The 24,975-nt window shown below is 57.7% G+C and overlaps 2 protein-coding genes across 8 annotated transcripts in view; one reads left to right on the forward strand and one right to left on the reverse strand.

Annotated features, from left to right (window-relative positions):
* Positions 1–5,808, forward strand: part of PIK3CD (phosphatidylinositol-4,5-bisphosphate 3-kinase catalytic subunit delta) — a 51,184-nt gene extending 45,376 nt beyond the window's left edge. For 2 of the 4 annotated variants that reach the window (XM_054721241.1, XM_054721240.1), the window contains exons 12-24: positions 555–605; positions 689–856; positions 932–1,053; positions 1,178–1,321; positions 1,448–1,547; positions 1,651–1,829; positions 1,910–2,046; positions 2,148–2,226; positions 2,751–2,918; positions 3,358–3,481; positions 3,589–3,734; positions 3,922–4,054; positions 4,260–5,808. In XM_054721241.1, the coding sequence (XP_054577216.1) occupies positions 555–605; positions 689–856; positions 932–1,053; positions 1,178–1,321; positions 1,448–1,547; positions 1,651–1,829; positions 1,910–2,046; positions 2,148–2,226; positions 2,751–2,918; positions 3,358–3,481; positions 3,589–3,734; positions 3,922–4,054; positions 4,260–4,397 (1,689 nt within the window). In that variant the 3' untranslated portion in view covers positions 4,398–5,808. The remainder of the gene's footprint in view (positions 1–554; positions 606–688; positions 857–931; positions 1,054–1,177; positions 1,322–1,447; positions 1,548–1,650; positions 1,830–1,909; positions 2,047–2,147; positions 2,227–2,750; positions 2,919–3,357; positions 3,482–3,588; positions 3,735–3,921; positions 4,055–4,259) is intronic. The other 2 variants (XM_054721242.1, XM_054721243.1) reach the window with 2 other exon arrangements.
* Positions 5,809–5,856: 48 nt separating this feature from the next.
* The window catches only part of CLSTN1 (calsyntenin 1), a 47,366-nt gene continuing 28,247 nt past the window's right edge, over positions 5,857–24,975 (reverse strand). For 2 of the 4 annotated variants that reach the window (XM_054721245.1, XM_054721244.1), the window contains 16 exons: positions 23,911–24,109; positions 21,842–22,050; positions 20,415–20,564; positions 20,124–20,309; positions 18,048–18,296; positions 17,299–17,420; positions 15,958–16,120; positions 13,275–13,331; positions 11,749–11,906; positions 10,587–10,735; positions 10,124–10,350; positions 9,532–9,702; positions 9,087–9,232; positions 7,985–8,120; positions 7,529–7,713; positions 5,857–7,241 (listed from right to left, as the gene is read on the reverse strand). In XM_054721245.1, the coding sequence (XP_054577220.1) occupies positions 7,050–7,241; positions 7,529–7,713; positions 7,985–8,120; positions 9,087–9,232; positions 9,532–9,702; positions 10,124–10,350; positions 10,587–10,735; positions 11,749–11,906; positions 13,275–13,331; positions 15,958–16,120; positions 17,299–17,420; positions 18,048–18,296; positions 20,124–20,309; positions 20,415–20,564; positions 21,842–22,050; positions 23,911–24,109 (2,699 nt within the window). In that variant the 3' untranslated portion in view covers positions 5,857–7,049. The remainder of the gene's footprint in view (positions 7,242–7,528; positions 7,714–7,984; positions 8,121–9,086; positions 9,233–9,531; positions 9,703–10,123; positions 10,351–10,586; positions 10,736–11,748; positions 11,907–13,274; positions 13,332–15,957; positions 16,121–17,298; positions 17,421–18,047; positions 18,297–20,123; positions 20,310–20,414; positions 20,565–21,841; positions 22,051–23,910; positions 24,110–24,975) is intronic. The other 2 variants (XM_054721247.1, XM_054721246.1) reach the window with 1 other exon arrangement.

The following is a 24,975-nucleotide window of genomic DNA, read 5'->3' on the forward strand; positions in this document are numbered from 1 at the left end:
AGAGGCTGTGGGCTGTCAGCTGATGTCCCTGACTGCCTCTGGGACGCCCTCAAGCAGTGGTTCTCAAGGGGCCACCCTGCCCCCAGGGGATAGCCAAAGACATTTTTTAAAAAAAATTTTTATTTTTTAATATATTTTTATTGATTTCAGAGAGGAAGGGAGAGGGAGAGATAGAAACATCAATGGTGAGAGGAATCATTGATCAGCTGCCTCCTGCACACCCCCCTCCCCCCACTGGGGATTGAGCCCGCAACCCGGGCATGTGCCCTTGACCGGAATCGAATCCAGGGCCCTTTAGTCGCAGCCGATGTTCTAATCGTTGAGCCAAACCGGCCAGGGCTCCACAGACATTCTCGGTTGTCACCACCAGTGGGAGAGGCTCCTGGCTTCTGGTGGGTGGAGGCCAGGGATGCTGCTAACCTCCCTCCAGCGCACAGGACAGGCCCCACACGGAGAGTCGCTGGCCCCCAGGTCAGCAGTGCTGTCTCCCGCCCTGGGCCCTGCGGGCTGGCCGGGCCCTGGGGCACCGCTGAGAGCAGGGCCACTCGTTGCAGATCCTGGAGCTGGGGCGGCACGGGGAGCACGGGCGCGCCACGGAGGAGGAGGTGAGCGGGGCCGCGGGTGGTGGGGTGCAGGGCTGGGCACCGAGCCGGCGTGGCCAGCTGCAGCCTCCCCCTGCGCCCCTCAGCAGCTGCAGCTCCGGGAAATCCTGGAGCGGCGCGGGTCCGGGGAGCTGTACGAGCACGAGAAGGACCTGGTGTGGAAGATGCGCCACGAGGTGCAGGAGCGCTTCCCCGAGGCGCTGGCCCGGCTGCTGCTGGTCACCAAGTGGAACAAGCACGAGGACGTGGCCCAGGTGGGCGCGGGGGAGGCCCGGAGGCGGGGAGGCGGCCCGGAGTGGCACAGCCCCCCTGACTGCCAGCCCCCCCAGATGCTCTACCTGCTGTGCTCCTGGCCGGAGCTGCCCGTCCTGAGCGCCCTGGAGCTGCTGGACTCCAGCTTCCCCGACCGCCACGTGGGCTCCTTCGCCATCAAGTCCCTGCGGAAGCTGACGTGAGTCCCACGGGTTCTGCCCCCCCCCCCCGGGAGGGTGGGGACTGACCCTCCCTGGGGCCCGCAGACCCCTGTCCCGCCCGAGCCACGAAGCTCCAGGCCCAGCGGCCTCGCTTCCCTGCAGGGACGACGAGCTGTTCCAGTACCTGCTGCAGCTGGTGCAGGTGCTCAAGTACGAGTCCTACCTGGACTGCGAGCTGACGAAATTCCTGCTGGACCGGGCGCTGGCCAACCGCAAGATCGGCCACTTCCTCTTCTGGCACCTCCGGTAGCTGGAAGGCCACGGGAGGGGGGCCTCCGGCCTGCCGGCCTCACTCCCTCGGCCCGGGTGTCCCGGCGGCTGGGAGGGCTGGGTGGCCCTGCCGGGGAGGCTCAGCCCCTTCTCCCCCTGCAGCTCCGAGATGCACGTGCCCTCAGTGGCCCTGCGCTTCGGCCTCATCATGGAGGCTTACTGCAGGGGCAGCACCCACCACATGAAGGTGCTGATGAAGCAGGTGAGGCCGGGTCAGCCAGGCCCCTTTGGAACCACCTGGGCCAGCCCGAGGCTCCGGGCCTGCCCCTCTGGCCTGCTCACGCTGCCCTCCCCTCTCCGGCCAGGGGGAGGCGCTGAGCAAGCTGAAGGCCCTGAACGACTTTGTCAAAGTGAGCTCCCAGAAGAGCCCCAAGCCGCAGACCAAGGAGCTGATGCACCTGTGCATGCGCCAGGAGACCTACCTGGAGGCCCTGTCCCACCTGCAGTCCCCGCTGGACCCCAGGATCCTGCTGGCGGAAGTCTGGTGAGCCCCAGCGCGGGCCTCCCCCCGCCCCCGCCCCCCACAGGGGCCCCGAGGGGCCGGCTGACCCCCCTCTCCCGCAGCGTGGAGCAGTGCACCTTCATGGACTCCAAGATGAAGCCGCTGTGGGTCATGTACAGCAACGAGGAGGCGGGCGGCGACGGCAGCGTGGGCGTCATCTTTAAGAACGGGGACGGTGAGCGGCCGGGGTCCCCGGAGGGTGAGCCAAGGAGCAGTCCGGAAACGCTGGGGCCTAGGCATGGCTGGGAGTGCGGAACCCTCCAGAAACTCATGCTTTTTCTTCCGGGGCCGGCGGCACAGACCTCCGCCAGGACATGCTGACGCTGCAGATGATCCAGCTCATGGACATCCTGTGGAAGCAGGAGGGGCTGGACCTGAGGTGAGGAGCCCCGTCTTCCGTCTGTGCCTGCGCCTGGGCCCTGTCCCTGTGGAGGGGTTCCCTGTCAGAGCTGACATAACCACCTCCGGAGAAATGGCTGTTCTGAGAAGATCGGGACCGGCTTCAACTCGGGCCAAAGGGGCGCTAGGGCCACAGGCCGAGGGTGGGGAAGGCTGGCCTGGCACTCAGCATCCGTCTCGCCGGCGCTGGCTACTGTGTGGCCGCGGACGGGTGCGCCCCACACATCCCCGGCTCCTTGCCCCGCCTGCTTCCCGGCCACGTGATTTCTCTGAGCGAAGGAGCTCAGCCAGGTGCTGGCCGCCTGCATCTTGTTGCTGTGCTGACCCATCCGACAGCCTCCCCGGGCCCAGGAGTCATGGGCTCCCAGCTGCTGCTGCCTTGCCTCATTGCCAACCACTTGCGTAGCATCCCCTGTGGCTGTTCTGGGTGTGGTGAGCTCCTCAGTGGTCAGGCAGCCCCGTGACAGCCCTTGACCACTGCCCGCCCTCCTCCCACCCGGCTAGGATGACCCCCTACGGCTGCCTCTCCACCGGGGACCGCACGGGCCTCATTGAGGTGGTGCTTCACTCAGACACCATCGCCAACATCCAGCTAAACAAGAGCAACATGGCCGCCACGGCCGCTTTCAACAAGGATGCCCTGCTCAACTGGCTCAAGTCCAAGAACCCTGGGTAGGTCTCAGGCCTGGGGGACCAATGTCCTCTCCTCCCCAAGAGGTGAGGTTCAGGAGTCAAAGGTGAAGGGACAGGCCTGTGACATCTGTGGCTTCTGGGCTCAGCCAGGGACTGCCCGGGTCTGTGTTGGGGTGGGTGGGTCTCCGTTCCCCCAGGTATCAGTTACCCATTGCTGTGTAACAGCCACCCTCAATTTAGGGGTGCTAAACAGCCTTCATTTATTGTTGGCTCAGAAACCTGCCACTTGACCTGGCTCAGCTGAATGGCTCTGCTGGGACCACTCCTGCAGCTGCTGCCATCTGGGTGCTCGCTGGGCCTGGCGGGTGGCATGTCGGCCCCGGTGCCACCTCCTGCCTCACTCCTCACTGTAGCAGGGAAGACAGGAGCTGCAGGGCTAGGCCGTGGTTTCCCATCTCCCCCCCCCCCTCCTACCCAGGGAGGCCCTGGACAGGGCCATTGAGGAGTTCACCCTCTCCTGCGCTGGCTACTGTGTGGCCACCTACGTGCTGGGCATCGGCGACCGGCACAGCGACAACATCATGATCCGCGAGAACGGGCAGGTAGGGGCAGCGGGGGGCTGGCTTGTGGGCAGCACCCGCCTTCTGGCCCCCGCCCTTGGCCTTTCTGGCTCCTTCTCAGTCTGTGCCCTTCCCTCCCGTCCCCTTAGCTGTTCCACATTGATTTTGGCCACTTTCTGGGGAATTTCAAGACCAAGTTTGGAATCAACCGTGAGCGGGTCCCCTTCATCCTCACCTATGACTTTGTGCATGTGATTCAGCAGGGCAAGACGAACAACAGTGAGAAGTTTGAAAGGTGAGGGTGCCCCTGGGATCCAGGGCCCCAGACAGGGTGCCGAGAGGGGGCTGTCAGCCCACCCCCGGAGGGTCCTGGAGGAGGAGCCAGGCTGGGGGTGGGGACTGCGCCCAGGGCTGTTTCCAGGCAACAGGTCTGGGTGGGAGTCGCCAGGAGGACCCAGGGCCGCCTCCCGCCTCCCGTGCAGGTTCCGTGGCTACTGCGAGAGGGCCTACACCATCCTGAGGCGCCACGGGCTGCTCTTCCTCCACCTCTTCGCCCTGATGCGGGCGGCAGGCCTGCCGGAGCTCAGCTGCTCCAAAGACATCCAGTATCTCAAGGTAAAGGCCCGGGCAGGCCCCGCCCCGGGCGGGCCTGTCTTCCCGCAGTGCGGCCCAGGGGGCTCTTCCCCGGGAGAGGCTGGGCCACTCCTCACTCTTCGCGCAGCCCTCTGGAGGGAGCTGAAAATACCCAGAGGGGAGGCGGGGAGGCAGGAGGGGGGCCTCCCTGGCAGGCCCGGCCTCAGTGGTCGCGGTTCTGCCGCAGGACTCGCTGGCGCTGGGGAAGACCGAGGAGGAGGCGCTGAAGCACTTCCGCGTGAAGTTCAACGAGGCGCTGCGGGAGAGCTGGAAGACCAAAGTGAACTGGCTGGCCCACAACGTGTCCAAAGACAACAGGCAATAGCAGCCGCCCGGCTCGCTGGCCGCTGACCCGCCAGGCCCCGGCCGGGCAGGCGCGAGCCATGCGTCCTGGGAGCCGCCACCGTCGGCCGCCCGGGGCCTGCGCGCCTGCCGCCCGGCGGGCACGAACTCGCTGCCTTTGTTTACACTGGTTATTTATTAATGACTTGAAACGTTTCAGGAACTCAACAGCCATCGTGGACGTGCACCCTTGAGCAGGGGAGGGCGCCGTCCTGCGGCCCGCCAGAGCCCTGGGCTCTGATGAGAAGACACTGTGAGGCAGCACCTCGTGGGGGACCGTACGCCGTCTTCCAGCTGGTGGGCCTGGACCCAGCAGACTCACCCCCCGGGGAGCTGCCTTCTCCCAGGGCTGCGGGGCGGCACGGGTCCGGGCGCCCGTTACCCGGTGCCTGCTGCCGGCCAGGCCGCCCGCGCTCCCGCTCGCCCCTCCACCTCGTGCTCTCCGTCGCCTGATCCTGGCAGCTCCCAGAGGAAGCCTGGTACCCCCTAGATTCAGGGATGCTTGCTCTCCACTTTTAAAGTGACTCTTGGGTACGGGAATCCTCTCCTCTGCTGTAAAGTGGTTTTGTTTGCGGGTAAGAAAAAAATAGCCAAACGCCTCACTGAGCCTCTGAGGGAGGGGACAGCCCGGCCCCGTAAGGATAATATATGCTGGTCCTCGAGGCGTATTAAACAGCTCCGTTAGCTCATCCTGTCGTGGATCGAGGGACAGCAGGTCAGAGGACTTCGTGCCGTTCCCTGCGAGCTTCCTCTAAAAGGTTTCAGGGAAGGGTGGGTCTCTTCCGGAATCCCAGCTCGAGAACCTGCTGGGCAGTCAGGTCCCTGCGCTGAGTGAGGGGTGTGGTGGGGCCTCCTGTGAGGTCTTTGTGGCCTGAGGCAGCCTGGGCCCCCAGCCTTCTGCCGCTGGCCGGGGCGGGGCCGGAACCCGGGCCTTCAGGAGCCGGCAGCCGCCCTAGTGAACGAGCAGCGACTTGGCCTCGGCAGGCTACACTGCGGGTCCCCCCAACGAGGCCTTGCAAGGCTCAGCAGAGCCCGAGGTCGCTGCCTCTCACCAGCCCAGAAGCACTCCGTGCCCACGGACACCACCACCCACTGCTCCCAGCAGGTGCTGCTCCCTCGGACCCCGGCCGCGCTGGACCCAGGAGAAGCCGTGCCTGCCTGTTGTTTACGTAAAGGAGCAGCGTGCTCCCGGGGTGGGCAGCTCACTGCACACGGCAGCGCTGACCGGGGTGCTGACGGGGCGCACGGCCTGTGTGCCTGTGCGATAGTTTCTATTTTTTTAAACCTTCCGTGTTTCTGTGCGGGGAAGCGCTCAGCATGGCGGTGCAGGCCGAGGAGCAGCCTCAGAGCCCTCGGAGAGGGAAAGCAGCTGAAATAAAGGCCTTTTCGTGGCACGTTGTCGGCGCGGAGGGGAACCGGGCGGGAAAGACCACAGGCGCCCGCCGAGTTAGAACAGCTTTATTGCAGTGCAGACACGTCTGACCTCGCCACGTACACGCGGAGGTGGGACGCGCGGCTGAGACGGCCAGGACGGCTCATCTCTGCGCTAGCGTCTGTCCACGGTCTAAACAGCAGCTAAGTGACAGCACATGGAGGGGTGGCCACAGACACACGACAGCACAGTGTCCTCGAAACTAGCAGTTAGGGTCACAGAACAGTATTCAAAATTACCCCCCCTCCCCCCCCCGTTTTAGAAACCAGAAGTTTTACACGTAAATTAAGAACCAAGTGCTGGGGGTTTACTCGTGCCTCTCGCCCCTGTTCGTTCATCGCCAAGCACAGCAGCAGGCCCCGCACTCCTGGGAGCAGGGGGGGGGGAGGGGGGGCTCGGAGGAGAGCAGAGCTCAGGCTGCTGGGGGGGCGGGGATGGCGGGGGGTCACATCCTGACTCTGGGCCGCTGGGCGTCTGTCAGTGAGTGTGTCCCCAGACTGAGTACGGGTCACTCGGGCCTGCTGCCATCTCCAGACCACAGGAGGAGTCCGGGTTCATGCACGGAGCTGTGTGCAAGCAGACCGGGACCCAGCTCCCACCCGCTGCCACGAGGAACGGGTGGAGTCCCAAAGACAGGACCTGGCCTTCCCAGCCTAAGAGAGGGTCCCCTCACCCTGGCCCACACGGGAGCGAGACCTGAGGCAGGACAGCCCGGTGCCCGAGGGGTCTCCTGAGCTCAGGGTTCACACCTCACCTTGCGTTCCAACCCTGGGTTACACTAGCACAAAGGACACGAGGAATCCCAATTTATTTACAAAATATTAAAAAGTCAGTTCATCATCTACATAAGAACCCCCATTCGGCCATTTTGTACATGCACTAGTTTGGAAAAAATTAAAAAAAAAAAAAAAGGATGACCCAGTGGGGTGAGCAGTTTTAACCCTTTGTCACCGAGTCCAGACTTGGCGTTTCTGGAGGTGCGAGGGGCCACGCGGAGCGAGATGACAGGAGGGAGCGAGGGGCAGCTCCTCACGTAACGAGGTCCAGGCGGAGGGCAGGGAGGGAGCCTGGGGTCCTGCACACCAAGCAGGGGCGACGGTCGCGAGGGGAGGGACTGCAGACCTACTGGCCAGACGACTGTACACGGTGGGCCTGGGGCGGGCGCAGCCGACAGCAGACTTCGAGGAGGCAGGAGGAGGGCGCTCAGTAGCTGAGGGTCGAGTCGTCCCACTCCAGCTGCTGCTGCCTGTTCGCCGGCTGCTGGTCCCCGTGCTCGCCCTCCTCCTCCTCCTCGCTGCTCTCCGACTCGGCGCTGGTGACATCGTCCTCCTCCTCGCCATCCTCACTCTCCTCCTCTTCCTCCTCCTCCTCCTCGCTGTGTTGGTCCTCGTACGTCTGACAAAGAGACGGCCACGTGAGTCTGGCCCCCACCCCACCCAGCTCCCCACCCCACGACCCAATGCCTTTCCTGCCCCGGGCCCCAGAGAAGAAGGGCTCCGCCTGGCACTCCGCAGCAGACAGGCCGGGCTGTGCTGGGCGTCGCCTCGTCACAGACGAAGCGGAAAACAAAGCTTCCGTCTCCACTCCTGCCGGTGGCCCGGCCTCCAACAGGCCTCTCGGCGGTGAGCCCGGCTCTGACCCTGGCCCACGGGGCTGCTGTCGGGGCCGCCCGCCGTGCCCACCTCCATGGGGTTCACGGTGATGGTCAGGGCGGAGTCGTCCCAGTCCATCTCGCTCTCTTTGCCGGTGTCCTGGTCCCGCATGGTGCGCTGGTGCGCAGCCCGGATCCGGAACACGCCCAGGATGATCATGAACACCAGGAAGCTGACGCACACCACGATCACCACGGTGGCCGTGCTGGGGACCACTGCAACGGGACGGACGGACGGGTCCTGGCCACGAACCCCACCGGGGCCGCCGTGCCCACCACCTCCCCGCACAGACGCTGGACGCTTCGCTGGACCCCGTGGGACAGCAGGACACGGGAAAAGCTCCGCCCCGCCCCGCAGCCACGCCTGAGCCTGCCCTGTCAGTGCTTCAGGCTCCTCGTGTGACCTGGACCACAGCACCTGGCGGCCAGGCTGCTCGGAGCAGGAGCTGGGCTCTTGGCAGGAGCGGGGAGGGGCCCACAGTCCTACCTGCGAACGGATGGGGGTTGGCCAGGTTGTGACCCGAGAGATCGACGAAGGAGCGATGCTCAGGGTGGACGAACTGCGGCTGGGCGGCCATGTGGCTGGCGTGCTCCATGGGGTTGGCCGTGTGGATCACGTTCACCTGCGGCAGACAGAGCGGCAGCTGAGTGTGCTGGACGGACATGCGCTCAGGAGCTGAGACCGGCGGCCCCAAAGCTCCGACGGTGCTGGTGAGCGGGCGGGAGGACAGGAGAAAGCAAGGCAAGCACTCAGACACTGCGTGGCAAGTGCACTGTCACCCCAGGAGTGTGTCCCTGTTCAAGTGACTCATCCTGGCAGCGCCTGACGGAAGAATCAGACTGGGAAGGAGACGGAGGACAGCACTGCCCTCGCCACAGGGCGTCTGAGAAGCACTGGCTCGGGCTCTCCCTCGTCCCCGAAACCACAGCCACGTGCAGGAGGGCGCAGGTCCCAACCACGCGTTTCCTTTTAAAGCGGTGCCCTCTGGCTCAAAGCACCCATCGCCTGGTCTGCACGTGAGCTTAGCCTCCTGCTGCCAGGAGGTCACGTGGACGCGGTATTCCAGGATTATGTGGTCCCACAGACCCTGAGGGACAAAGGGTTGCTGAGGAGGCCCCTGAGAATCAGAAGGTGAGGCCCTCTGGCCACCGTGGCCGAGTCACCGTAGCAGGCCCAGTGCCGGCCCCGTGTCAGCAGCCTCACCTGAGCCGAGGATCTACTCACAGTAGGACCGGCCTCTACAACTGCAAACAGCCCGACTCCCTGACTCCCCGGTGCTGCTCTTTCTATCGCAGGTCCAACTTCTAACAGCCCCGCCCTCCCCCCCACCCCAGGCATCCACTCACTGCGTCTGCTCTCAGCTCGACCAGCTCCCTCCAAAGGCCCCAGGCTCTCGGGCTGAGGCACCCCATGACCTGTCCTCCACGCAACCCCCCCCCCCACGTCTGACCAGCAGCAGCTTCCGGGTTGGAAAATGCTACACCCCTGGGACAGACCCAGGAATTGCCACCACAGTCGCTCTAAGCATTGGCATTTGCCAACACCAGGGCCATGCATGGGGCCCTTCTCAAGGGGAGCCTGCACTCACCTCCACCTGAAACTCATTGCTAATGTAGCGGCCGTTGAGCTCGGAGCAGACGAGCTTGAACTTCCGGTCGAGCAAGGACCTGGAGTTCCAGTTCCGATAGCGCAGGAGGTGCAGCGCCTCCTCGTAGCTGGCCATGGTGTCCACGCCTGTGGGGGGGCGGGGGTGTGAGACAGGGCGGTGGCTGAGCTGGGAGCACGGGCAGGGCCAGGGCCGCGGACAAAGGCAGGCTGGAGCCAGGCACCGGGCCGCTGAGCCAGCGGTTACATGTGGCTTCCCAATTGCGGGAGGGAACCTAGAGTGCGCTGGGCGTCTCCCTCCCGAGGATGTGACACGAGCCTGGCCTCGACCCCCATAAGGAAGGAGTGCTCACGCCCTTGCCTGACCCCAGGAAACGCCCTCCAGGAACTCTGGGCCCTGAGATGAGGGCGGGGCGAGGCGGCCTCACCTGAGAACACCACGCCCAGGTTGGAGCGGCTCACTTCTATGCCCTGATGCTGCACGCGGGCCATGTCCACCTCCAGGCTCTCCTGCTCAGGGCTCAGCTCCTCTCCCTCCACCGTCACCTCGCACGTGTCCAGGTCGTGCACGATCTCCTCGGACACCAGGGACTCTTGAACTGCAGAAGTGGCCCAGTTAGGACTGGCAGAGGCCGTGGAGCTGTGTGTGTGTGTGTGTGTGTGTGTGTCACATGCGACATCTCACTGGCCCAGTCCTTTTAAGAACCAACGACAGGTGCAGGAGAGTCACTTTCAGGAAAGGGGACACTTGACGTGTCTAGGAGGACTGGCCACTGGGAAGGTCAGAAGGGGGGACCCTGTCCTCTGGGGGGGACCCACCAGCAGACGTCAAGCTGGAAAAATCAAAGGACCTTCCAAGTGGGTTTCCAAAGATCACAATGAGCTCTGCCTTCGGGTCAGATTCCAGAATTGGCAAAACATTCAAGTCACCCAAACCCCCAAGAACAAGGGTCCCAGGCGAGGGGCGCCACTCAGTTTGGAGACAAGGCAATGAGCCGTCCCGGGCTGACGGGCCGTTACCTGTGGGGTCCTCGTCCCCTTCCCCGTTGGGCTCCACTTCTCTGGTGATGGTGCTGATAACCCGAAGCTCAGGGAAAAGGAAAACCCCCTCGGAGCTTTCAAACTCAGAAGCTGCTCGAGCAAAATGGTGGACGCCGCTCAGGCTGATCTTGGGCTCCTCTGGCTGCAAAACCATCACGGAGCCGTCGACCGGAGGGATCAAGGCGCAGGCGGCCTCATTGAAACACCTGCCACGGGGAAGGGGACGGGAGGTCAGGGCTCTGAGAGGCACAGGGAGGGCACACAGGGAGGCCACAAACGGGACGGCGGCCACTCCCAAGGCCTGCTTCCAACTGTCCCCCACAGACATCCTCCGATGCTCAGAGGGAGGCCAGAGGGAGGCTGGGTTCTTAGAAACCTAAGCACACACATTTCCTCTCCGGTGCCAGTGAGCAGACAGGCCCCTGGGAAAAGCAGCACACACCTGACCGTGCTGGTGAGCCTGAGCCTCCGGACGCCGGGCGTGGGGAACTGCCGGGAGTTCAGGTAGGCCACGTGCTGCATGACCTTCTCCAGCTCCCCCACGTCCTCTGCCTCCAAGGTCAGCACCGACCGGCCGGGGTTGGCTTGGACCTGAAATTGTGCCAAAGGGAGAGAGGAGAGGAGTAAGGTTCCGCTGCGAGAAGCTGAAATCACAGAGAAAACCTGGAACTCCGGTGACGGAGACCCGCTCCTGAAGGTGCCTTCTAGGGCGCAGAAGTACGCGGTGCAGGAACACACATTTGGTCTTCGTCCCGGTTTCTGGCAGAGGGCTCCTAAGCCTCTAGGGATTTCCTGAGACAGGAATCTTTTATTACCCACAGCAAGTCCTCCCAACTACCCCAGAGTTTAGTGAATGAGGTGACTCTTGGTGGGGCCCTAGTTTCAGGATGGGGGCTGGTTGCCAGAGGAGCCAACCATGTGAAGTGTTGAACTTCAGCCCCACCCCGAGCTATGGGGACAGGAGAGGGGCCGGAGGAGTGGCCCACCAATGGGCAATGACCTAGTCAACCACGTGACGGCATCTCCATAAAAACCCAGAGCACCAGGGTGGGAGCTCCCAGCTGGTGCACATGGGAGATGCCGGGAGGCGACACTCCTGGGCAGGCGTGGAAGCTCCATGCGCCCGCCCTAGCTCCTTGCCCTGTGCATCCCTTCCGGTTGGTTTTTCCTGAGTGTAGCCTTTATCACCAACTGTTAATAGTAAAGTGTCATCTGTTTCTGAGCAGTTCCAGCAAATTGTTGAACCTAAAAGGGGACGGTGTGAAGATGGTGGGAAGCCCGGACTTCAAGGCCAGGGCCAACAGAAGTGCAGAGAACCCCAGGGCAGATTCCTGCGACGGGCACATGGAGTGGGGCGGCCTGGTGGGCTGAGCCCTCACCTGTGAAGTCTGAAGCTAAATCCAGGAAGTGTCAGAATTAAGTTGCTGGACACCAAGACAGTGGGTGTCCAGAGAGCTGAGGAATTGGCTGGTGTGAGAGGAGCAAACCACACATTTTGTGTCAGACATGTTACAAGTTTAAACAGCTCAAGACCAATCACAGATCAATCCTTTGCCAATGGCCCCCGCCTTGTGGTCTAGAAGCCAGGTGAATGCCAGTGTTACCTTCACGCCTCTGCCACTGTCTTCGGGGACTTGCAGGTCTAGCCCCTCTTTGCAGGTGTACAGACAGTCAATCACCTTCTTGTCTGTGAGCTTCCCAGACCGGATGGTCAGGCCAGCCAGGTCACCTCGGAAAAACTGGGTCATGTGTAGGTCACCACCTTTGGAACACGGGGCGGGGGGAAAGGCAGGCAGTTAGGGGTGCGGCCCAGAGTCCCTGCTTCATGTCTCAACGCAGTGTTACTGGTGGTGGCAGCTTGATGGATGGACATGCAGGTTAGTTCAGACCAAATCCTGTTAGCCTTGCAGTCTACATGGAAGCGCAATGAAGAAATTAACTCGTTTGTGATCATGCATGTGGCCAGGAGAAGAGAACTCGGGGGTCCCTCGCCTGAAGCCTGGAAGCCAGGAGGTCCCATGAGTGCCCCCACACATCTGCCACTCACTGGTAAGGGTGGCCTAGCCCACACCTGTCACCACGGTGCACAGTGTCTTACTAGCTCCAGCCTCTGCTTGTCCGCCCGCTGGCTCCCACTCGTGCTGCTTTTTCTGAGCATGCTCAGGGATACGTACAAATCTGGGGGTGAGCCCACACAGCATGACTAGGAAAAGGGATGCACTCAAGCCGCGGATCAAGGCCTTGCAGGTGGCTGTGCCGAGTGCCATCATGCCCGTCTCCTGCTACTGAGGACAGCTGGGAAGTGAGGATGTCAGGCAGAAAACGAAAACCCAGAAACTGGCCCGACAGACCGTAGCACAGACCACTGCCCCTCCACGGACAGAGAAGACACCGGTTTTCAGCAGCAGGTCTCACTCCCAATAAGGACACTAGACAACACTATAAATCACTGCTAGGGACTGAGATTTCTAGGAAACAGGTTTAAAATTTAATATCGCCCTGGCCAGTTTGCTTACTGGTTAGAGCATCGGCCCGCACACCAAGGGTGGTGGGTTCGATTTCTGTCAAGGGCATGTACCTCAGTTGCAGCCTCGATCCCCAGCCCATCGGGGTGCATGCAGGAGGCAACCAATTGATACATCTCTCTCACGTCGAATCTTCTCTCCCCCTCCCTTCCACTCTCGATAAATATATACCCTTGGGTGAGGATTAACCAAAATATAACAAAATTGAGTATCAGTCAGGTTAGCATATCGAAAAAGGAATCTTTTCCTGTCTCGTGGTTCAGCCACCTGAGAACCGGGAGGTACCCCTAAACCTCGCCTATGAGATTTCGGCAGGGAGTCTCATGCAGCGGCATCAGGGTAAACTGGATGAGAAAAGTAAAAGTCCCATTAGTGCACTGCATTAATGAGTCTTCTGCTCACTGTAGTTGGGCTCAGAACAGGCAGAAAAGGGAAACCCCATGAAGCAATGGTGGGGGTGGGGGTGGGGGGGGATAATGCAAAGCAGCAGCTCAGACGGTGACTGGGGCCAAGATGTAGTTTGGGCATTTCATGCAGAATGTGCAATGGACCGATGTCTGTGTTTAAACGAGACGGGGGTGAACCGCAGGGGAAAGTCCAGCGACCTGCCAGGGCCACGGGCACAGGCTCAGTCTCATTGTCATTTCCAACTCCTGAGGACTCTGCAGAGAAGCAAGACAAGACACCAGGAAAGGACCCCAGGTGAGGCTCTTCACAGCGGACCTGGACAGTTCATACTGAAAAGCTACAAGTACAAAATGCAGAGAGAAAAAGTCCCGTGTCCCCTCGGGGACATACTCCGCCTGGAATCACCTTTTCCCAGAAGCGCTATTTGCCACCCCACCCAGCCTCGTGGTATTCTTCTTTCCACCGCCCCACACCCTCCTGGCCAACACGTAGGGCGGATTCAGAATAAGATGAGGAAGCGCCTGTACACTGAGCTCCGTCTCCTCAGCCTGGGCGGCTGGCGGGCCGTGAGGAGGTGCTCACTGGCTGCGGAGACGCACGGCCTCGGCACCACCCGCCGGCCGCAGACAGTTCCCCGGCAGGGCGGCAGGGACACGTAAGCGCCCACGGGCTGGTGTACAGAGGGCGTGCAAAAGTCGTCTCTTCAGAAAGCTCCAAACAAGTTCACATCGGTCTAGACTTGAACCTCTAAGTGGCAGAGAGAAGAAGGCATTTTCAACCACTTTTTCCCAACAGGAAGGGAGAGGCAGAGGTTAAGGAATTCCCCTGAGAAACAGGTTCACCCACGGCCCCTGGAAGGGGTCCGGTGTCCGATGACGCCCGACTGGAGAGGCACACCCAGTGCCGGAGCACAGAACTTCCGCTTCCCAACCAGGTGGGAGCCATCTCTGCGCTCATAGCCCCGCAGCGATGTGGACGCCCTGGGGGCTGCATGGGGGGGGGGAGGCGAGGCAGGTGGGGGCAGGGAGCCCTGGAAAGCTCAGGGTCCCCATGACTCCTCCATGACGTGCCATCAGCCCAGCTCTCCATGGGGACTTGGTCAGGGAAGTGGTTTCAAATCCACTGAAAGGGGCCACGGAGACCTTCCTCCCTAGTGATTACATTTTTACCAAGTTGTGCCGGGTTTGGGAGTTTAGGCAGACTCTTCTAGCTGAGGTGGAAAGCGAAGGATGAAGGTGAAAATGGCCATTTTGGATGACATGAGCAGGGTCCCGGGGCGGCAGGGTGTGACAAGGGGGATGTTTTAACCCAACCAACAAAGCTCCCAGAATGTAAAATAACACTTAGGTTTGCCCTTGAGTTTGTATTTTTAAGATAATTTCTCAGAATTTTTTGTTTACTTTGGGAAGCAAATTTGAACAGAAAATTCAAGATCAGCAACAAAAAATTTCTGTATCCCTAGTAATTTATTCCTCATTCCTTGGTCTCAATGTTTCACTGCCTCATGGATGAATTGTCACCAAAATTAAATATGGGAATTCACCGAAGAGGTTCGCTCTAAATTACCGTCTTGTTCCGTTTCATTTGAAAGGACCTGCAGGAAAATTATGAAATTCAAATTCCCATAATAGAATCAAAGACAGCTTAGAAACCAGGCTCGCTCACAAATTTCTAACTCAAACCACAATGTCTCCACAGGGAGGAAGTAGGAGCCCCATTAGCAGGTGCCTGCAGTGACCCAGCGCACAGTCGCGTCCCGAGCAAATGTGGGGCCCATGAACCTCGAAGGCAGAGTGGGGGATCCCTAACCTGAATGGGAAAAGTCACAGGCTTCTCTTCACCACCTTCTCACAGTCAGTGTTCCCTTGGTCGTACGTGGTCAGCCACAAACCACAGTGGTGTCAGCAGCAACTGCAGCGCTGGCCCAGAGCGCGCGGCTCTTCCCTGTCGGGTGGCACGGCGGCAGACACCACGGGAATCGCCGCGGCCCGGGCCATTCTGCAGTCGCGCGGGCGCTGGGCCTGCTCTCCGGTTAACGGAGCCCAGTGCTAACCTTTCCCACATCTGGTCTGTTGGTCCTTTGGGAACTATATTTCAATCTAACTGGTTCCCTTGGAAACCTGAGGAGGGGTCCAGAGGCTTCCCCAGGCCACGGTAAGGGCTCCAGGCACAGGAAAGGTTACAACCCCTGGTCCAGAGGTCAGAGCTCGGCCCTGGCACAGCGGCTTCAGGGCTCAAACCCCAGCGCCACGATGACCCAGCTGGGGACGGGCTCACCACTGCTCAGGGCCTCGGTTTCTTCAGTAAAATAGGGATCCAACAGCTTCCACCCACAGACCCGTTGGGAGGATTAAGGAGATGATGATGTAAAGCAACTGGCACATAAAGCAATCGGCACCCGGCCTGCACTCAGGAAGCACCAACCCAGGTGCTGTTGCTCTGGTGGCTGTCACCACAGCCGTGCCTGGTCAGCCAGCAGAGACGGCCACGAACCCTCAAACGTGGCACCTGAGGTGTTCCCACCAGGCTGTCAAGCGCTAACGGCTCCGGAAGAGGCATCTGGCCAAAGCACACCGACGTTTCTGTGCCTGACCGCTGCCTCCATGCTTTCATAGACTTTTCAACAACTGATTAATTTATAAATGTTCCTCAGTTACACTCGCCCTCTGTGCAACACTCCCCCCCAGGCTCCGAGGAAAGGTGTCCTTTAACACACCTGCAGCGAGTGCCCATCAACAGGGCCGCCCGGAGCTCGGATGGCCGCGGTGATGCCCGGGAAAAGGAGTGAAAAGATAAAGGAACGGAGGGTGAGGTACTGAGGAGAGCACTGAAGCACTGAATTCCCGAGTGTTGGGGAGACGGGGTGCCCATGCCTGTTACCTTGCCAGCAAGCCCCAACCACGAGCTGAGTCTCGATCCTGGACGGGTGAAGCGGGTAATCCTCAGTCACCGAGAAGGGCTCGTGAGAAACTCCGTCCACGTAGAGCGTGACCCGTGGGATTTCCACGTTGAGGACGTAGTGATGCCATTCCTCATCACAGACCTACGAGAGGCAGGGGAAGGTTCGCACCGGGGTGTCCACCCCCCTCTCCTCCAGACACACAGGCAGCACTGCACCCCGGCGTACAGGTGCTGCGGGGTCGGGGCGTTAGGAGTAAGGCTGTACTTAACATACAACACCCACAGCAATGCTCGGGGACGGGACCGCGCGGACCTGACCGAGAGCAGGGGGAAAGGCAGTGGCTTCTCATCTGGGACGGCGGGGGCAGGAGGCGTGTATTTTTAACACCATGATAAACGCTAGCCAGCAGTAATGCTGACCAACTGGGCGTTTGAAAGTTGTCAAGCTCAGTTCTCAAACAATTCGGTTCTCAATCAAGTTGCTCACAGAAAAAAGGTCTCAGTTGTTGAACAAGGCTTCAGTTCTCGACCGGACAGCCCTTTCATGCTGATACCTCTATGATCAGTCATACATCTCTCAGGCGACAAACAGAGGAGAGATGCGTGAGTGTGAGTCAGTTGTCGTTAAACCTCGGGCTGCTAACATCTCAAGAAATTGTGCTGTGAATATTTTTGTGTATTTTTGCTTTTGGGGGTCTGGAACGATTAACTCTAGGTATATTATTTCTAAAATTAAAAAAATGGCTCGGTTTTCAAACAAATCGCTTCTTGGACAGCCTCCAGGACAAATGAAGTCTGAGGATGAGGTCCCACTGAACTGGCTTTCTCCCTCAGAAACTGCTGGGAAAGGCATGACTCTGTCGAATGGAATGTCACATGAGCTGATAGCAAAACCGCCAGCTCCCTCAAGCTAGTGGCCATGCGGCATCTGAAAGGCTGGTTCTTTGGGAACTTTAAAATGTTCCTCGGCGCCTGAATCAGCCGAGGCCCCTGGGGCTCCGTGGCACCTTTTGGGAGGCAAAGCCTTAAGTAATGAATAAACAAACGCAAGGATCTCAACCCCAATTTTTAAGCAAGGGCTGTGTTTCCAGTACGTTATAACACTTTTTTTTGAATTTAACACGTACCATTTGTATATTTTATGTATAAAATACACACATGTAAAAATAACTTAGGCTTTCAGTGGGAAGGAGTTAATTTGACCCACAGACACAGAAATCATAAACTGTGAGCACACACGGCGGAAGCAGCCAGCCCGGGCCGGTGGCCGCACGGGTCCGTCTCTGAAAGCAGCAGGAGCGGCGGTTTCCTGTCCCTCACCTGAGTCAGCTTCCAGTGGAATTCGGCAGGTTTGTACTTCTTCTCTCCTGAAGGGTCCTGACGGAGGAGGAAAATAAACCGGCAGCCGTGGACAAAGAGGGAATAATGGTGCCGGTTCATATCTGCAGAGAGAAATGCGACTGGTAAATTGCCAACTTAAGACCCGAAGGAGAAATAAAAGCTATTTCTTTAATGGATTTTGAAGACACGGTTTTATCAGCATCAATGAACTCCCCAGTTGGGCCAAGGCAGGGTCAGAAACAAATACACTTGGGTTTTTACTATCAAATGCCCAAATGCCAGGGGGATGTGTTGAGGACAGGCCGCCCTGGTGTAACCATCCAGCCTCGGGGGCCTCGGAGGAAGGAGTCCAGCAGCCCCTGCGGGGACACGGAGCACGCACCCCAAGGCACCCACCACGGGGACACGGAGCACACGCTCCCCCAGCAGCCCCCGCGGGGACACGGAGCACACGCTCCCCCAGCAGCCCCCGCGGGGACACGGAGCACACGCTCCCCCAGCAGCCCCCGCAGGGACACGGAGCACACGCTCCCCCAGCAGCCCCCGCGGGGACACGGAGCACACGCTCCCCCAGCAGCCCCCGCAGGGACACGGAGCACACGCTCCCCCAGCAGCCCCCACGGGGACACGGAGCACACGCTCCCCCAGCAGCCCCCGCGGGGACACGGAGCACACGCTCCCCCAGCAGCCTCCGCGGGGACACGGAGCACGCGCCCCAGCATGTTCACCTGTTTTGTCGGAGCTGCAGAGAATCGTCTCCTTCCTGCGGCCGAAAGGCCCGTGCCTCATCCACAGGGACACCGTGAAGGGCTCTTTCGGGTTGACGGAAACGACGCCATCCGGGATCCGGACTGCCTGAGTGCCGTTGAACTCGAAGACCTGGTCGCTGTCGTGGCCGTTGTCCGTGGGGAGGCCCAGGGTCCAGTTCAGGGAGCCGCTCGGGGCAGGGAGCAGCTCGGCAGTGCCGGACGCAGCCCCTGAAACGCCACAGGACCGTGGTTCGCAGGGTGTGAGGAGCTGAAAAGGCACCGCCCTTGGCCTGGGTCTATACGGTTCCCTAGATCCACTTTATTTTGCTCAAAAGGAAGGGTTTTTATGACAAGCAAAATTTATAAGTACTAAGTGTGGATATTTTTTAAAAGCTAGGAAGAAAAAAGTAAATCTGTAACCCACAATTAACATTTGCATATAAGCACTTGCAGGCCTCGATGACTATGTGCATATGATAAACATGGAAGCCTATGTGCACACGCACATTCCCAGTCATACTCGAGCACAGCTGGAGATGCTGCCTGGCGGCTCATGGCACGGATGTGCCCTAGTTCATTGAACTGACCGCCCTGGTGGACTGAGGGTGTCCCACATTTTCCTAGGATAAACCTTCCCTTGATGCACACCTCTGCGTGTCTCCATGATCATTCCCTTAGAAAAATTCCTAGAAATGGAATTACTAAGCAAACAAAGCATGAAAAATTTTACAACTATTGTATGTATTGCCAAGCTCAATTAAAAAAAAATTTGCAAAAGATTTTGCAAGTTCTCCTGGTCCTCGCGTCTCAGTTCCCAGGAGCTGCATGATCTGGCTGAACAACCTGGTCTCTTGAGTAACATTGACCTCAGTCCAAATCCCAGTCTGCCACCTCCTAAGTGTGTCCTTGGGTGAGCGACACAGCTTCCCTCCGTCTCCATGAATTCCTCTGTAAGAACCAGGTCAATACCACCTCCTCTGTGGGCCTGACGGGAAGATGAAATAACTCATGCGGAAGCGCCCGGCATACAGTGAGCACTCAGATATGGAATTCTTTCCATTCTTCCTACCTTTAAACTGTCCTGCTGAGAAAGTGTTCATTTACTACCATAAAAAATGGCACTACGAGAAGGTAGTTTTATACATTATGCTAGTATACACAGTTTAAAATTAGAGCCCATTCCAGATCTCTTCACTTACAGATTAGGTACATGGTTATGAACACAGAGTCGTACAACACCTGAGTGTGTTCATCACGGGGATGCGCCAGCAGACAATCCACTTTCCCTTTCTGCTTATTCACCATGTAACCATTTCCAGTGAGACACGAACACTGCTGCTTAAATCTAGCTGCTCTTAGCCGGCCAGAGAGAGGATGGAAAATGCTCCCTGCCGAGCTGATGCTGAATAGCTCCTGAAACACCCAAGACCCTTCTGATATGAAGAGGCCATGTAAAGTAACTGGTATCTTCTCACCAGCCAAGTAAAACCTCTTCCTCAGCATTTTCCGTGACAGGCAGCCATACCTCCCATTGAGATAAAGCAGAAAACTTTCCCTCTGGCTTCTCCACCCCAGGCCTGGGGATAACCTTCTGCACCCAGGCCTGGGGATATGGTCCGTGGAGACCGCAGTTAGATGTGGGTGCTTTTGGTCTTGATTTTCTTCTTCACGTTTGCCAAAAGCTACCGCATTACCTGTAGTTTTTTCTTCAGTCCTTAAATTACCATCCCGTTTCATTTAAAACTCCCTCCACATATGTAATTTCTATTTTGATGATTCTCAATGTATGTCAGAGAAATACTGTCTTCAAATCAGTGGTTCTTAAAAATGCACATAAAATAACATTTTGAACAGACTTCCATGGGGTCATGTACCCCCTTGAAGGGAAATTAGCCGGTGAGGCAGCAGCAGCTGTGTCAGAGTTAGCGTCTGTTTTAGTTCATGATCGTGAAGCCACACACACACACACACACACACACGTACATACATACACGTACATACACACACACGTGTAGGGTCCCTCTCGCCCTCACTGCAGACCGCAGGCCTCCTTACCACAGAGCCGGTGAAGGGACTTCTCAGAGTAGGTGTCGCGGTCACAGCCTTTCCCTATGTGGCTGGTCTCCAGCTCCACCGTCACCTGCACCGAGGCCACGGGCTCATCACACGTCTCCAGGTGGGCGCTCGGGAAGAGCGCCAAGGCGCCTGTGCCAGGCTCATACTCGACCCGGCTGTTCCATCCTGCACCGGCCCGGGCAGGGCGAGAGGGGAGGGAAGTTCACACATTAGGTTTCGTGCCTCAACTTTAAGAACAGGGGTGAGCACGGAGGTGAGAATAGGGCTCACCTTGCCACCCGGGGGTGCAGGTGGGCTTGACGCTGATCTTTACCAGCACGTCCTCGGTGGCCCTTTTCTTCCCGCAGTCGTAGGCTGTGACGGTCAGCTTGTACTGGTGTTCTTTGCTGTAGCTCAGCTTCTCTGTGTTCTTTATATAACCTTCCAGAAAGAAACAACAGTGAGACCCACACCCGGGCTGCTCGCCCCTCCACGTCCCCGCGGACACACACAAACCCAGAAGCACCAGGAAGCACCGACAGGGGGACCCCGAGGTCACGACACGCCCCTGGCTTCCCGAGTCTCCACTAACCCATCTCGGAGCCCATGCAATTCAACTCCATTCATTCTTACAGACTTTTGTTTGTTTTTATATTTACTTGAAGATTTACATATAAGAGAATAAAAAAGACAAAATGATTCAAATTCTTCCAATATTAAATACAAGCTCAAAGCTGCATTAAATACTTCTTGTTACAGACTGACCTTATTAGCAAGAGACAGCTTTCCTACCCCACCCACTAGAGAGGAGCCTGCTTGGGACCATGAATACAGGGGTCTGCCAAGTGTTTGTCGTGCCGAGATTTTAGCAGAGAACCTGGACTGTGGGTTAACGATGGGGACATGCATCATCCTGAAGCCATAACCTCATAAAGAGGTTAAACTCTAGAACGAGCCGATCTGTTCAGTTACTGAGGGTCTGGCAATGAGGTTTAAACCTTCACCTTCAAGATGAGGCAGAAGATTCAAATCTAACGGAGAACAGAAAACCAGGCCCAAGAAGGGTCCGTTATTCAGATGCATGCTGACCGAAAGGGGAGAAGATAAAAAACAGCAACATGATGGGCAGGGGTTTTATTAGACTTCGATGGGAAAGGAAAAAGGAACGGCCCCGCGGAGAACACATGGCGTTCAGGGGACAGCGTAAAAGCTCAACTGGGAAACGGACACCACAGCAGGTCTCTGCTATGGACTGAACGCTCCTGCCCCCGAAGTTCACATGTGAAGTCCTTCCCCTCAGTGTCATGGTGTTAGGAGGTGGGGGCCTTTGGGAGGAGCTTAGGGTTAGGGGAGCCAATGAGGGTGAGTCCCCATATTGGAATCTGTCCTTATAAGAAGAGAGGAGGCCAGAGTGTCCTGTCTCTCCCGCCAGGTGAGGACAGCAAGAAGGTGGCACCTGTCAGCCGGGAAGCAGGTCCTCAGAGACTCTGAATGGGCTGGCTCCCTGATCTCGGACTCCCCAGCCTCCAGAATGTGAGACAGAAATGTCTAGGTTAAGCCTCCTGGTTGGTGGCATTTGGTTCCAGCGCCCGAACGGACTAACTCTCCGGTTTATGAGTTCCACTGACGTACAAAGTCTGGGTGTGAAGCTGACCGGCTTAGGAGGGTCTGTCTGCCGGGACCGTCCCCCGGCAAGGAACGCTTCCCTCTGTTCTCACCATCTTTGTCGACTGTGAAGGGCACGTCTGGAGTGACGATCTCATAGCTGCAGATCTGGCTGAACTGAGGGGAGCAGTCTGCATCCACGGCCTCCACCCTCAGGACGCTCTCGTAGCGCCGCCCCTCCACCACGGCCGCCTGGTAGGACTTCTCCTTGAACACAGGTGCGTATTCGTTGACGTCATTCACCTGAATGTGGACCGTTGCTCTGGAAGAGGGGGAAAGCTGTGGGCTCTGCTTGTTTTACTATCCCCCAAAATTCTGCCCTGCTTTTAAATTTCCTTTCTCTGATACGTTTTATTAAATGTTATCTATAATAAAGGGTAATATGCTAATTAGACCAGACGTCTTCTGGATGTCATTCCAGATGTCCTTCCTGACAAAGCCGGGGCTGGAGGGAAACCAGCCCGGGTCCCGGGTGCCGGAGGGAAGCCGGGGCCGGCAGCCGGGGGAAGGAAGGCCTACTCTTGCACGAATTTTCGTGCACCGGCCTCTAGTATGAAGATAAAAGTAAACTATTCATTGTTTTTGGTTTAGCCTGGAGACAACAGACAAGTTAAAGCAGGAATTTGGGTTGATCCTTCCAGGTCTAGGAATAAGGTACCTGGTAAGAAGGCGACAACACAGCTCTGGCTGGCAGCTCATGTGGTCGAGTGTTGTCCCAGACACCACAAAGGTTTCAGGTTTGATTCCCGGTTAGGGCATATACCAACATTGTGGGTTCAGTCCCCAGTCGGGGTGAGTACAGGAGGCAACCAATCGATGTTTCTCTTTCTCCCCCTTCTTCTCTCTAAAAATCATTAAAAACATACCTCGGGTGAGGATTTAAAAAACAAAAAAGGCAGTAACACTGGGATTTTCTTTCACGACGTGGGACAGGGCATGTAAAAGGGAGATATACTATACCAGATGTCTGTTAGCTCTGTTATCACAAAGTTAAAAATATTTTGTTTCAAAATTCAGAAACAACTAGAGCCAAAGGAAGAAGGGATAAGAAACAGAGATGGAAGATGGGATACGGTGAGCATTAACACAGGCTTGTCCTGCTTCCAAGGAACAGAGACCATTAGCAACCCGTGGTTGGGACACCACCTGCCGTGGATCTAGCAAATGAGGGGCCTCAACGTGACCTCAGTGTGGCCCTTCCTGGCGAACCCCGTGCTGCCAGCTTCCATCGCCCCAGCTCGGGGATGAGAAACGAGGCATCGTCAGGGCAGGCTCCCAGACAGAACACTGCTGGCCTCCAGGGCGTATTCCGAACCAGACAAGCTCTGCACTCAGCACCGCACTGCTCCCCAAGACGCTCTGCACCCCTCGCCACCCCTCCCCCATCCTGACCCTCACCACAGTCATATGACATCGTCTCGGCCCTCTTTCCTCAATCCACGTACCGAGTAGAAACTGAGACGCAACAAAATTAAATCTGCCCGATGCCGAAGGGCAGGTAAGTGGCAGAGGAAAGGCTAGATGCTTTTTTATTTCATTTTTTATATGTTTTTATTGATTTTTAGAGAGAGAGGAAGAGATAGGGATAGAGAGATATAAACGTCATTGATCAGCTGCCTCCTGCATGCCCTTGACCGGGAATTGAACTGTGACCTCTTTGTTCCTGGGTCGAACACTCAACCACTGAGCCACACGGGCAGGCAGGAAGACAAGACTCTAACTCCATGTCTTGCCCAGAGCCGCCTCCACTAGTCGGGCGGTTTCGGCTGGCAAGAGGCCGGGCTCACTCCCATGGGGAGCCCACCAGCTGGCTTTCTCTCAGCAGCTCGAATGAATTTCATGCCCTCAGACTTACAGACAAAAGACACACATACCCATAAGACCTCTTCCTAGGGGAAGAGTGGGCTTTCCGTGTTTTCGCTGTGGGCCTTGGTTTCTCTGCGAGGGTATTCATTCATTTACTGCTAGGGTCCAGGCCCTTGCTGGAGCCGTCTGCCAGGGTGTCTGATCTAACGGCTACGTCCCGATGGCCAACGGAGAACAGCTTCTATTTCAGAAGCACCGAGGTGCTGGGCACAGGAGCAGGCACGGTCACTCGCACACGCCCCCCCGGCTCACTTACTTGTGAGACTTCTTGGCGCTGGCGCTGCCGTCGGGGCCCCTCCCGCAGTCGTAGGCCTGGATGGTGAACGTGTAGTCTTTCTGCAGCTCACAGTCTAGTTTCTCTCTGGAGCGGATCAGTCCCTCGCCCGTGGACTTATCCACCACCACGGCGTCAAAGGGCACATCCTGCCCGTGAATTTTAAAGCCACAAATCTCACCTGGGGAGTCAAAGCAGCACAGGTTAGATCGCTGCCGCCAAACCGGCTGCAGTCAGACCCGCCTCCCCCAAAGGAAACCAATGACCACAATGGCAGCCAGGGGTTGAGGGGCTGTGGGGAAGCCGGGCGCTGTGCTTGGTGACAGGGTGAGTTCTGGGCTTTAGTACACAGAAGCAGGTTCTAGCTTTCCAAGCAACTCATTGAACTTTGCATCCACTCATGCAGGAATACAAAAGAGAGAGGAAACAGACAGGCATTTCACAGGAGTACTAGGACAGCCCCAGGCACAGTGGTCTCATTAGCAAACTGCCCAGGCTGCTAACAGACACTGCCGGGCAGGGGAAGTGGGCAGCTATTCTGGCTTGGACCAGAGAGAAGGCTAAAACACAGTCACGTGTTGGGAGAGGAAGAAGCGTGAGATATAAGTTCAGCATCATAATTACAAAAAGTCTGTATATATATAAAAAAAAAGTCCGAAGAAACAAGTCTTCCTGTGCAATGAGCCTGGCTAAAATTAGGGAATCAAAGCAAACTACTGAACGAGAAGGTAGAAATACCAACTTTTCAGGCATCCATTTCAACAGCTAGCGCCTACCAGTGCGATGCAGGGCCCGCATGGGGAGAGAGCTGCTAGACTGGCCCTTGTTTCGGACTAGACCCTATCGGACCTCAAAGGAAGCCTGACTGGGAACGGAAAGTCACCTAAGTTGGCTCACCAGCTTAATTAGGAGTTAAAAATCTATGTTTCCATTCTTGCCCATGGGAGAACAAATATAAACGTTCTAATGTATAAGTAAAACTTCAACAAATGTATTTCATATAAAAGTAAGATGGACCTCTTCCAAAATTACAACTAATAGAAAATG

Source organism: Eptesicus fuscus, chromosome 9 (genome assembly GCF_027574615.1).
Source record: "Eptesicus fuscus isolate TK198812 chromosome 9, DD_ASM_mEF_20220401, whole genome shotgun sequence".
Lineage (NCBI taxonomy): Eukaryota > Metazoa > Chordata > Mammalia > Chiroptera > Vespertilionidae > Eptesicus > Eptesicus fuscus.